The sequence below is a fragment of the Arvicola amphibius genome, chromosome 7 (genome assembly GCF_903992535.2).
Source record: "Arvicola amphibius chromosome 7, mArvAmp1.2, whole genome shotgun sequence".
Taxonomy (NCBI): domain Eukaryota; kingdom Metazoa; phylum Chordata; class Mammalia; order Rodentia; family Cricetidae; genus Arvicola; species Arvicola amphibius.
Genome location: NC_052053.1, coordinates 55,606,336 through 55,619,898, shown reverse-complemented (window position 1 = coordinate 55,619,898; position 13,563 = coordinate 55,606,336). Strand labels below are relative to the sequence as shown.

The 13,563-nt window shown below is 41.6% G+C and overlaps 1 protein-coding gene across 3 annotated transcripts in view; it reads right to left on the bottom strand.

The window, feature by feature from the left end:
• Positions 1-13,563, bottom strand: part of Nr6a1 (nuclear receptor subfamily 6 group A member 1) — a 149,746-nt gene that overhangs the window by 17,871 nt on the left and 118,312 nt on the right. For all 3 annotated transcript variants that reach the window (XM_038337697.1, XM_038337699.1, XM_038337700.1), the window contains 2 exons: positions 8,162-8,404; positions 3,769-3,824 (listed from right to left, as the gene is read on the bottom strand). In XM_038337697.1, coding sequence (XP_038193625.1) covers positions 3,769-3,824; positions 8,162-8,404 — 299 coding nt within the window. The remainder of the gene's footprint in view (positions 1-3,768; positions 3,825-8,161; positions 8,405-13,563) is intronic.

Sequence of the window (13,563 nt, the reverse complement as noted above, 5' to 3'; positions counted from 1 at the left end):
CGATGTAAAGGTGTGTGTAAGGAGAAAACAAACACCTCCAACAATGAACCGTGGTGCTTGTGTGCCTGCATGCACACATGTACAAACATATAAAACAATGACAATAAACTTTTTAAAATTCATATATTTATTCTCTCATTTATCCTGACTCTAGTTTCTGATCACTCCACTCCTCCCAGTAATAATACAGTTTTTTGTTTGTTTATTTTTGCTTTTTTTTTTTTGTTTTTTAAGACAGGATTTTTCTGTGTAACAGCTTTGGTTGTCCTGAAACTCACTCTGTAGACAAGGATGGCCTTGAACTCACAGGGATTTGCTAGCCTCTGCCTCCCAAGAGCTGGGAATTAAAGACATGTGCTACCAGTGCCTGGCATAATAAAGTTAAAAAAAAAAACCTGAACATTAATGAGAATATGGGACTAGGCAAGAAGGATTTAACTAGCAGATAACAAAGGAGCTGGTCTGCAATTATTTGGTGTATACATTGAAATGGAGCAACTGTTTTTGAAAATTAAGTCATAAATACCAAAGAAACAAACTCCAGCTTTTCTCTTAATGGTCCTTAGAACCCTGAAATTGTTGTCACTCGAGTGATGGTACTGACAGCAAGAAGAGTTTGAAGGCCGGGCGGTGGTGGCGCACGCCTTTAATCCCAGCACTCGGGAGGCAGAGGCAGGCGGATCTCTGAGTTCGAGGCCAGCCTGGTCTACAAGAGCTAGTTCCAGGACAGGCTCTAGAAACTACAGGGAAACCCTGTATCAAAAAACCAAAAAAAAAAAAAAAAAAAAAAAAAAAAGAAGAGTTTGAAGACTTGGTTTGGGTGAGAAGAGCCAACCCATGAAGGCAGTTTACTCTACCTGGGGGTTGTGACTGCTCCCCTGTGGGCACCATGGGACACTGACTACAGAGAGGACAGAACTTGTTGGAAATGCTTGACCTGGGTTCTAATTTCATTTGTTATTTCCTAGCCAGATGCTCCTGGGAGAGTGAAGTCACCTGAACTCTCTGTGCTTCAGCTTCTCTGCCTGCAAACAGATAGCTCATGGCTATCCCATCAGAGCTAGAGCAGAGAAGTATACATGTCAAAGTCAGACAGACTTGGAAGTTAACCCAAGATAAAGTTATAAAACAGACAGAGAATAGATGCTTAATAAATGGAAACTCCATCTCTCCTTGTTGTTGTTTTTCGTGGTTTTTTTTTTTTTGTTGTTGTTGTTTTGTTTTTCGAGACAGGGTTTCTCTGTAGCTTTGGAGCCTGTCCTGGAACTAGCTATTGTAGACCAGGCTAGCCTCGAACTCACAGAGATCTGCCTGCCTCTGTCTCCTTGTTTTTATTAAGACTAGCTAAACACAGACGGATAGTGGTAGTGCACGCCTTTAATCCCAGCACTCAGGAGGCAGAGGCAGATGGATGGATTTCTGTGAGTTTGAGGCCAGCCTGGTCTACAAATTGAGTTCCAGGATAGCCAGGGCTGTTATACAGAGAAACCCTGACTTTCATTCTTTTTATAATTTTATGTATATGAGTGCTCTATCCGCACGCCAAAGGAAGGCATCAGATCCCACTATAGATGGTTGTAAGCCACCATGTGATTGCTGGGACTTGAACTCAGGACCTCTGGAAGAACAGTCAGGGCTCTTAACCTCTGAGTCATCTCTACAGCTGGTTGTGATGGTACATGCTGGTAGAATTTGCTCAAGGAGGCTGAGAAGGAAGACTACGAGGCCAGCCTGAGAGAAACGTTGTCTTGAAAAAAAGAAAAGAGAATAGCTAAACACAACTGAGAACTTACAGATCACAGCTCTAACACACTACCCATAAAAACCAAAATAATATGCTTAGCATAAAAACTCAAACATAACTGGGTGGCGGAAGAACATGTCTTTAGTCCCAGCACTCAGGACATAAATGTAGAAGGATCTCTGAGCCAGAGGACAGCCTGGTCTACAGAGTGAGTTCTAGGATGGACAGAGCGACACAGAGAAACCTGTCTCAAAAAACCAAAACAACATCAACAACAACATCAACAACAAGGAAAACCCTCAAACACAGTAGCAGGTGAAATGGCTTTTCTAACCACTGGTGTCTTCAGTTCTAAAGGAAACAGTAGGACCTGAGCGTCCCCTGGCAGGGCAGAAGTCTTATGGGCACTAAGAATGCATTAGGAGGCCGAGTGGTGGTGGCGCACTCCTTTAATCCCAGCACTCGGGAGGCAGAGGCAGACGGATCTCTGTGAGTTGGAGGCCAGCCTGGTCTACAAGAGCTAGTTCCAGGACAGGCTCCAAAGCCACAGAGAAACTCTGTCTCGAAAAACCAAAAAAAAAAAAAAAAAAAAAAAAAAAAGAATGCATTAGGTGCTACTATAGCAATAGTTCTCAACCTTTCTAATGCTTCAACCCCTTAATACAGTTGCTCGTGTTGTGGTGAACCCACCAAATATAATTTGTTGTTACTTCATAACTGTGATTTTGCTACTGCTATGAATTGTAATATAAATATCTGTGTTTTCTGATACACAATCAACATAAACCAATTCTTTTGTTATAGGCTATCAGGAAACAACCTGAAAAAAATTTTTTTGTTTGTTTATTCTTTTGAGACAGGGTTTCTCTGTGTAGCCCAGGCTGTCCTGGCACTCAGAGATTACCTTCCTCTGCCTCCTAAATGTTGGAATTAAAGGATCTGTCTTTAGGTCATTCCAGTCTATTCTGTCTAGCTTTAGTAAATGATGTGTAGCTTTTCAACACAACTACTTCTTCCTTCCCCTTCAAGGATAAGTTCAAAAGTACCTTAAGGAACCTTTTCATGAGTGTCTCCAGCCTCTATATCTTCTGCTAACTCTCAGTGTACTGTGTATATTTAGTATCTGTCTGTCTCATTAGATTGAGCCCATAGTATATAGACTAACAGAGTAGGAACTTGGTAAATACCCATGGAAAGGAGTGGAGTAGGAAGACTATTATTACTACTTTATATGAGCAACGGCCAGGTGGTGGTGGCAGCATACACCTTTAATCCCAGCACTGGGGAGACAGAGACAGGTGTGATGTGGAACCTCCTTCAGCCAATGGCCTTTGAGAGGCTGGACCAGGTAGGCGTGGAAATAAGTGACTGCTAGGCCTCTTCCACACCTGAATGTTGGACCTGGTTCCTGTTTCCTCATTGTGATCCGTTGAGTTTCCCTTTTAATAGAGAAAAACCTTAGAAGACCCTATTCAGAGCTAGTGTGGGATTATTTGATTCACATTCCCTCATCTGATAAATTCTGCTTCACAGGTGGATCTCTGAGGCCAACCTGGTCTACAAAGTAAGTTCTGAGGCAGCCAGAGCTGTTACACGGAGAAACCCTGTTTCAACTCCCCATTCACAATAAAACCACACACACACACACACACACACACACACACACACACACACACACACACACAGAGAGAGAGAGAGAGAATATGATTTTTGCTAATTTCTGCCAGGCTAAGTTACCTATAACTAAGTTATTGATCAAAGGGGAAAAAAATATTTCTCTGGATGGTTTGGAACCAGAACTGAGTTCATGACCTGTGAAATTCTTAGGAAGGATTAAGGGATCATAAGAAGAGCTTTAGACTTTAAACATTCAGACTCTAAACACGGCTTTGAGTTTGAGGCCAACCTGGTCTCAAACTCAAGTGAAAGCCAAAATAGCAGGAGAGAGACTCAAGGTGAACAGCTACAGGAACTTTGGAGCACTAAGCTTCCAGATCACACTAAGAGTGGGTGCAAGAACTCACCTGCACTGGCCCAATGCTCTTATTCCGGCCTCCAGGCATGCCATCCTCTCTGATAGCTAGAAGAAAATATAAGACAGTCAGAAGCACACTCACAGTCATTTAAAAATGAAAAGGAAACTTATCTGTACCAGCACTAGGAAGACAGGCAGGCCGATGTATGTGAATTTGGGGCCAGCCTGGTCTACTACATAGTGAGTTCCAGGTCAGAGCCACATAGTGAAACCCTGTCTTAAGTGCACGCACGCACACACACACACACACACACACACACACACACACACACACACACACACAAAACTTACCTCGCTGAAAGTATAATGTAGTAAATGATGAAGCCACAACCAAAACACAGGCCATTCTGGACACATAGTGCACGTTACTGCTGTAAGTTGGTCATAAGCAGCAGATACTTTTGGGTCCCCAAGGTAGTGGATGTATACCGCATATATTATACACATTCAAGATGTCCAACAAAAATGGAGCATTGTTAACAAGTAACAGTTACAAATATCCCACAAGAAAGGGATATTTCTGAGGGACATTTTAGTGTGTGTGTGAGTGAACAGTTGCATTTAAAAATAAAATATATTTCATTCTTTGCCTAAGTTTAATGTAAAGGATTGGAACAGCACTCTACTACCCAGGTAGATGCACATATGGCTTTTGATGTTGAGTTTTTATTAATTGCAATGTTCACCTTACTAGTTTCTCATTACAAAAGCAGGAAATCGAAGCTGAAGGAACTTACTTAGAATTTTCTTATTTTATATGTATGAGTATCTTGCCTACTTGTGTGTACCCATGTGTGACTGGTGCCCACAGGTCAGAAGAGGGAGTCAGATTCCAGGAACTAGTTATGAATGTTTGTGATTTACCGTGTGAGGCCTGGGTGCCATCCAGATCCCCTGCAGGAGCACCAAATGTTCTTTTTTTTGTTTTGTTTTGTTTTTCGAGACAGGGTTTCCCTGTAGTTTCTAGAGCCTGTCCTGGAACTAGCTCTTGTAGACCAGGCTGGCCTCGAACTCAGAGATACGCCTGCCTCTGCCTCCCGAGTGCTGGGATTAAAGGCGTGTGCCACCATTGCCCGGCCGCAGCAAATGTTCTTAAAACACCAAGCCATTTATCTAGTTATCTAGTCCCCAAATGATTCTTAGGTTGCAGGTTTGTTGTTACTGTTCGTTTAAATTTTAGAATTTATCTCTATGCATATGGGTGTTTTCCTGCATATGTCTGTGCACTATGTGCCAGGTGCCTAGTAAGGCTGGCAGAGGGTGCTGGATACCCTGGGATACCTTAGAAACCTGTAAGCTGCCAAACCAGAACCCAACACTGCACTTAGAGATCATGTTTTGGGGCTGGAGAGATGGCTCAGTGGTTAAGAGCACTGACTGTTCTCCCAGAAAACCAAGGTTCAATTCCCAGCACCCACAAGGCAGACAGCTGACAACTTTCTGTAACAGTTCCAGGGAATCTGACATCTTCATACTAAAAGCAGATAAAAATAAAGTTAAATAAATATTGAAAAGAAAGAAATCATGCTCCTATAGTTTTCTCCAAATTGTAACAACTCTTTAGTCTTTGTCCTTGTGACCTTGACACTTTCCACTAGTGTGTCACATGGTCGCTTCCTACCATCTTAGTTATTTTGAAAAACAATCTTCTAGCTTGGGGCGGGGCGGCGGGGTAGTTTATGTCTTTAATCCCAGCACTTTAGAGGCAGAGACAGAGGCAGGTTGATCTCTGTGAATTCTAGGCCAGCCTGGTCTACAGAGTGAGTTCCAAGACAGCCAGAGCTACACAGAGAAACCTTGTCTGGAAAAATCAAAAAGCGAGAAAATAAAATTAGAAAAAAAATAAAAAAATTATGTCAATAAGGGCTCCTAAGTTTTCTCATGAGTATTCTGATAATGAACTTCATGCTTTCTCTCCTCCCTCCCTCCCTCTCTCCCTTCTCATCTCTGTGTGTGCCAGTGCTAGTCTTGGCATTCTTCTTACCAGGGTAAATTATATTGGTATGCTTACTAGTGATACTAACTATGGTAGAGGGTAGTTTTACTTGACACAAGCTAAAGTCACAAGCTAAGAGTCACCCAGGTGATACTGGTTTTGAAGGCTTGAAGGGGTCATGGAGAACAGCTGAAGCTTGGCATTGTGAGAGGCCAGGAGAGGTCACTGGTAAAGGTGCAGCCTCAGTAGCACTTTGATGGCCCGGGATTGAATGGCTCATGCTGACATGTTGAGGGTTGGCACCACAAAGAGGCTATTGATGAAAAGTGCAGCCCATTTGCAGCAGAGACCCCACCGTTGGAGATGCCAGTGCCACGGGATGACCATCAAAACAGCAGCAGCAGTGGATAGGATCCTGAGCTTAGAAGACAAGCTGTGTGTGCTGCAGAGGGCAGAGCTGGAGAACTGACCCAAGTCCTTTGGAAAAACCCCAAAGATCATTGAGTGGATCCCAGACATTAGACATTACTCTACACTCTTGGGAGTTTGATTTTGCTTGGATTTGATTGTGACTATGCCTTGGTTCTTCCCTCTTGAAATAAGAAAGATTTTAACTTAATTTTTACTTTTAAAAGTGCCCACACCTTTAAGACTTTGAATTTTTAAAAGACATTTTGGATTTTTAGAGATTGGATATTTTAGAGATACTTTTAATGTGTTTGAATCTGTAAAGACTGTGGGACTTTTAAAGTTATTTATGTCTTTTTGTTTTTTTGAGAGAGGGTTTCTTTGTGTAGCCCTAGCCATCCTGGAACCAGTTCTACCAACTGCCCTCAGAGACCCTACTACCTCTGCCTCCCTAACAAGGAGTCCTGCTGGGTGTTGTGGCGCTATTTATGTTTTTAATGTGAGAACTTGGGGATGAATGAGAAAAAGAAAAGTGTGTTTCTGTTTCAGGTTGACAAGGGGTTAATTGTGCTGGACAGTCTTAGGTCAACTTTTAGCAAGTCATTTGAAAGGAGGGAACCTCAATTGAGAAAATGCTTCCATAGTATCAGGCTGTAGGCTAGCCTATAGTACATTTTTTAAATCAGTGATTGAATGGAAACAGCCCAGCCATGTGGATGGTGCCACCTCTAGGCTAGTGGCCCTAGGTTCTGTAATAAAGTAGGCTGAGCAAGCCAGTAAGCAGCACTCCTCCATGGCCTGCCATCAGCTCCTGCCTCCAGGTTCCTGCCCTGTTTGAATTCCTGCCCCAACTTCCTTCATTGATAAACAGTGATATGGAATTAGAAGCCAAATAAAATAAACCCTTTCCTTCAAAATTATTAACTATCACCATACTGACCCCTCAGCTGCATGTGTAAACTGAAGTAAGAGTCAATAGGGTTAGTGTCTGTGACCAACAGACACCGCACACAAAGTAAAGAGGAGTTTTTTGGCACCTACACCTAAGCGTTCAATGTTAGTTCTGCGAATACACTGTAGGACACCTAACTAAATGTCCTTAAATAACCCTCTTACCTTTCTTTCTTTCTTTCTTTCTTTCTTTCTTTCTTTCTTTCTTTCTTTCTTTCTTTCTTTCTTTCTTTTTGATTTATTGTATGCGTGTGTATGGTGGGGTATACATGCCACAGCACACCTGTGGAGGTCAGAGGACAACTGTCAGGAGTTGATTCGCTCCTTCCTTCCAGCATATGGGTTGCAGTAACTGAACACAGGTAATCAGGCTCGGTGCCAGGCACCTTTACCTCCTGAGCCATCTTACCAGGACCCTCTCACCTTTCTATAGTAAAGCTCTCAAATATCCTTCATTTTTACCTCCCCCCCCAAGTTTGGTTTTTCAGCCTCATTTCTAACTCCTTAAAAATAAATCATTAGAGGCCTAGAGAGATGGCTCAGTGGTTATGTGCACTACTGGTTTTGCAGAGGATCTGGGTTCAGTTCTAGGTTTGGTTCCCAGCACCCACATGGTGGCTCACAAATGTCTGGAACTCCAGATGCACAGGATCTGATGCCCTTTTCTGAGTTCCACGGGTTCCTCTGTGCATAGGAGCAGTGCCTACTCTCTCCAGGGCTCTTCCGGGCATTTCTAACAACTTCATAGTTGGTTTCCTCTACTCAACTTTCAAAGCTCTATAGAGTCAGTTTATTCATGTCGCTTTAGGGTAAGAGCTCCCAGAAAACTTCTCAATAAATTTCAAACTCTTTACCTTCCTAGACAAAACTTCTAAATAAACCTTGTGTCTGAGTATGCCGTGTTTCTAGCAAAAGGACATCAAGTCCTACTCCATGCCTTTCCAATTAAATTCCTGTCATTAGTCCCTGAAAAAGTTGGTGAACTATATATAGTGCACACATATGGAAAAAATAACTAAAAAGTTTAATAGTTGCAGATGAGGGGACAGATGAAGGACAGCAGAGAGAGCCCTAAGCACCAGCTTACCCTTCCTGTTCATGCCCATCTGGAGACACTTGAGCAAGCGGCAGTACTGGCACCTGTTCCTCTGCTTCCGGGACATGACGCAGTTCTTATCACGACTGCACCGATACACACGCTTGTTGCAGATACTCCTCTTGAAAAAGCCTTTGCAGCCCTCACAGGAGATGATCCCATAGTGCAAGCCTGTAGCACGATCCCCACAGATAAGACAAGTTCGTTGTTCAGCTCGATCATCTGGAACAGAAACTGAACATGTACAAGTTAGAGTGCTGTGGAAACAATGGGGTTCTGTTCACAGTTCCTAAAACCTTCAGCCCTGCTCTGAGTAAATCAAAAATACCACCTTCAGGCTAACTGGAAAGTCACTGAAGTGTCTTCTCCACCCTCATCTGTTAGCCTTTGGGAAAGAGTTGTTTTGCCAACTAAATGCTAACAATGTTCTTTTTGTTTTGTTTTGTTTTTTTCAAGATAATGTTTCTCTGTATAGCTCTGGCTGTTCTAGAACCTGCTCACATGTAGACCAAACTGGCCTCAAACTCAGAGAGATCTGCCTGTCTCTGCCTCAGAAGTGCTGGGATGAAAAGGTGTGCGTGTGCTGCCACCACCACCTAGCTTGTGTTCTTAATCTATTAACTCTGTTCTTCCTCTGTATTATTACTAAAACAGAGTGAAGAAAATGGGCAAATAAGTACTTTAAAGTCAAGACCAAAGTTCAGAAGATGTAGCTGAGAAAGAGCTGAGGTCCTAATGATAACAGGCATCTGAAACACTGAATGAAGTTCGTTATCTACAAAAACATCAGTGGGTAAAAACTGTCTGGGAAAAGAAAATACTCTAGGGTAGGAGAGATGGCTCAGTGGTTAAGAGCATGACTGTTCTCTCAGAGGACTTGAGTTCAATTCCTAGCAACCACATGGTGGCTCACAACCATCTGTAATGAGATCTGGCGCCCTCTTCTAGTCTGCAGGCATACATGGAGGCAGAATGTTGTATACATAATAAAAAAATAAATATACAAAAAAGAAAAGAAAATACTATAATTTATCAGTGAAACTGGCGTTTATAGGGCCCGAACTTTAAATAATAACTCCCGCAATACTTTGGGGGAGTTTGCTGATCCCAAGTGCAGGATAGAAAACATACAAAGTAACCTTTGTTGTGTTAGTCAAACTAGTCATGAGGATAGTCAGAAGGAAACATGAGATAATACGAAATTCTTTCATAAGTTCAGGACAAAGCAAGCTATGCATCAAAAAGAATACTAAAGGCAATGGACAAAACATTTCAAATACATGGCCAGTGATATGCCTCAGTAGTCTGATTACCTGAGTTCAATTCCCAGAGCCCATGGTAGATAGAAGAACCAACTACCAAATATTTCCTCACCACAACAAGCACATGATACTGTCATAACACACTATACAAAACAAACTTTAAAAATTTCAATACAAGCCAGGTGGTGGTGGTGCACACCTTTAATCCCAGAGCTTGGGAGGCAGCAGAGGCAGGTGGATCTCTGTGAAGTTCGAGGCCAGCCTGGTCTACAGAGCGAGTTCCAGGACAGCCAGAGCTACACAGAGAAAACCTGTCTCAATTTTTTTTTCTAAATATAAAAACCAGTATACTCATTAAGATTAAAAAATGAGCCGGGCGGTGGTGGCGCACGCCTTTAATCCCAGCACTCGGGAGGCAGAGGCAGGCGGATCTCTGTGAGTTCGAGGCCAGCCTGGTCTACAAGAGCTAGTTCCAAGAGAGGCTCTAAAAAAGCTGCAGAAAAACCCTGTCTCGAAAAACCAAAAAAGATTAAAAAATGAAAAGCCTCATTAGTTATCACTGAAGATTTTCAGGACCTGAATTTGCTATTTAAAAAAACATGAAATAAAGGAAATGGGGAGTATGATCAAGCATTTAAATAAAATTACTAGAATTATCACCGTATTCTATGTCCCAACAGTAAGAGAAGGGAGCAAGGATGGAAAGACAGTTCAAAATGTCTAAACATGGCATGGTGTGGAAACCACTCAGCTGGGCTCCCACAGCACAGCAGAGACAAGCAAAGGGAACATCTGGCTTACACAGCTCTACAGCAGAGGCCAAGACTTTAGACCTCTGGGTTCAAAACCAGGCTCTGGAGTCTGCTAGCTCTGTCTCTGTGAGAGGAACTGGTAAATTTTGAAGTGTAAGTAGCTACCAGCAAGACAAATGATGGTACAGCCAGAAGGAACCACTGCCACAAAGAGTCACACCCTACATGTGGTACTAGACAGCTCTAGATGGCTCTCTTCAACTTGGGTTTACTGAGCAAAGTTACACTCCTTTCTTTTTTCTCTTTTTCAATAATGGGTTTTTTGACTATAACCTCATTCTGCAAACTGTTCTGGTTGTTGACACAGGATATCATGTAGCTGAGACTGGTTTTAAACTTCTGATCTTTCTGTTTCCACACTTAATGCTGCGATTACAAGTGTGTGCCACTGGGTCTAATTGCTTTCTTTTCTTTTCTTTTTCTTTCTTTCTTTCTTTTTTTTTTTTTTTTTTTTTTTTCGAGACAGGGTTTCTCTGTAGCTTTGGAGCCTGTCCTGGCACTAGCTCTTGTAGACCAGGCTGGCCTTGAACTCACAGAGATCGGCCTGCCTCTGCCTCCTGAGTGCTGGGATTAAAGGCGTGCAACACCACCACCCGACTCCTAATTGTTTTCAAGATGGTGCTGGTTACCTATGGTAGCCAGTAGTAAGACATTAGCCCCATAGTTACATACAGCATGCAAGAGAGCGGGGAATTGACAGCTCAGAGCTTATAGGTAGCAGCCATGCTAAACAATGGCTGGTGGTGATGAAAACAAAGCTTAGGAAATAAAGTAAATGTAATAAAACTACACATTTCTGGAAAAAATTCCTGCATGTGGCCTTTATTTATCTAGTCTTTAGTACAGTCTTGCAAACCTAGGAGCAATCTTAAGAACTTTTCTGGGCTGGGCGGTGGTGGCACACGCCTTTAATCCCAGCACTCGGGAGGCAGAGGCAGGTGAATCCCTGTGAGTTTGAGGCCAGCCTGGTCTTTAAGAGGTAGTTCCAGGACAGCTAGGACAGTTACACAGGGAAACCCTGTCTTGAAAAACCAAAAAAAAAAAAAAAAAAAAAAAGAAAAAAAAATTTTTTTAAAAAAAGAACTTTTCTGTAGTCAGAAATTACTGTGACCCAGGTGGTGGTGGTCTAGCCTTTAATCCCAGCACTCGGGAGGCAGAGGCAGGCGGATCTCTGTGAGTTCGAGGCCAGCCTGGTCTACAAGAGCTCTAAAACTACAGTGAAACCCTGTCTGGAAAAACAACAACAAAAAACAAAACAAAACAAAAAGAAAGAAAGAAAGAAAAAAGAAAGAAAAAGAAGAAACAGACTTCCTCACTGACAGCATGGGCTCCTCTAGTCCCTAAATGGGCACGATTTCCAGGTCAAAGTACCTTATATGTGACCCTTATTAAACAAACAAACAAAAAACCTTGTTTAGGGGCTGCAGAGATGGCTCAGTACATAAGAAAACAGGCTGCTTTTCCAGAGGTCCTGAGTTCAATTCCCAGCACCCACATGGTGGCTCACAACCATCTCATAACTGTCGTGAGAGCCAATGCCTTCTTTCTGGTGTGCAGATATACATGCAGAAAAGAACATATATACATAAAATACCTAAATAAATAAATAAATCTTAAAAAAGAAATTACTGTGAATGAAATACTGTTATGTTGAATGTTGCTTCTCCAAACTTCTACTAAAGACAGTTACAAACAGATCCAGAGCTCAGTCACTGTTTCCATGGACATGGAACTACTCAGATTCAGAATGTCAAATTCAAAAGAAACACTGAGAATGCTAAGGCAGCTGATGAAGTGGGCTAGAAGACTGCACCCAGCAACAGTGTTTCAGAGCACGCCTGACATGCATCTGTTTAGATAGATCTATGTATTCATCTTCACATCACTTACAAGAAGCAAAAAGGCCAGTGAGAACAAAGAGATTTAAAAGTGTGGTCATTAATCTGACTAGAACTATACAAGCTTTTTAAAATCTTGTTTCATAAAAGTGACAGGACCTTTAAGTTATATCACATCTAACCAAAGTTACTTTGAAGACAAATTTCAGAGAATTAACAGTAACATCTGGTGTCATGTCCACCATGGAAAAAGTGTATTTTTGTTCTTAGTTCTGAAATTTTAATCTAGGGCTCCCCTTTCTTATTTGTTTGTTTGTTATATACATACTTGCTAAATTAAACAGGCAAGCCTTGGATATGTAACCCTCTATCCTCAGCATACCAAGTAGTTGAGATAAAATAGTATCCTACACCACTTGGTCTAGCTCATATTCTTTTGAATAAATGTCTAAGTGGGTAAGCAGTATGACTTAGTGAAGTGTTTTCAAAATTACAAGTTACAAAAACACAGCGTTGTAACTTTTTGAAAAAGAAAAGAAAAAAAGAAAATGTCAAGTGGAAAATGATGAAAAAGACACCCAATACCAACTACCTCCCCTCACCTTTCTTTCAAGACAGGGTTTCTCTTTGTAGCCCTGGCTGTCCTAGAACTGGCTCTGTAGACTACAATATCCTTGAATTCAGAGGTCTGTCTGCTCTGCCTCCTGAATGCTGGAATTAAAGGTGAGCACCATTACCACCACCACCTGGATTCCAACATTGACTTCTAGACTTCACATATACATGTACACACACAGACATATATACACACTACAAACAAGTATACACGCATATACCACATACACATGCATATATTTAAAATAGAATGTGTTATATAAATGTAAAATATTGTTAGATTTATGTCAGTTAAAGCACGCACATTTATTTGCATGCACACTGCTTGTGTATATTGTTTGTGTAGGAGGCTACTACATCCCAATGAGCACTGTATCAAGTATTAAACAGTTCAAAATATACTGACCTGGTATTTAAAACTGAAGCTGGATCCAGGCATGGCGACACACACCTTTAATCCCAGCGCTTGGTGAGTGGAGACAGATGGATTTTTGTAATTTCAAGGCCCACCTGATCTATGTGCAGAATTCCAGGCCAGCTATGGCCATGTAGAGAGATTTTTTTTTCTTTTTTTCTTTTTTTTTTTAAATATTTATTTATTTTATATTATGTAGACAATATTCTGTCTGTGTGTATGCCTGATGGCCAGAAGAGGGCACCAGACCTCATTACAGATGGTTGTGAGCCACCATGTGGTTGCTGGGAATTGAACTCAGGACCTTTGGAAGAGCAGGCAATGCTCTTAACAGCTGAGCCATCTCTCCAGCCCTTTTTTTCTTTTTTTCAAGACAGGGTTTCTCTGCAGCTTTTTTTTTTTTTTTTTTTTTTTTTTTTTTTTTTTTTTTTTTTTTTTTTTTAAGAGCCTG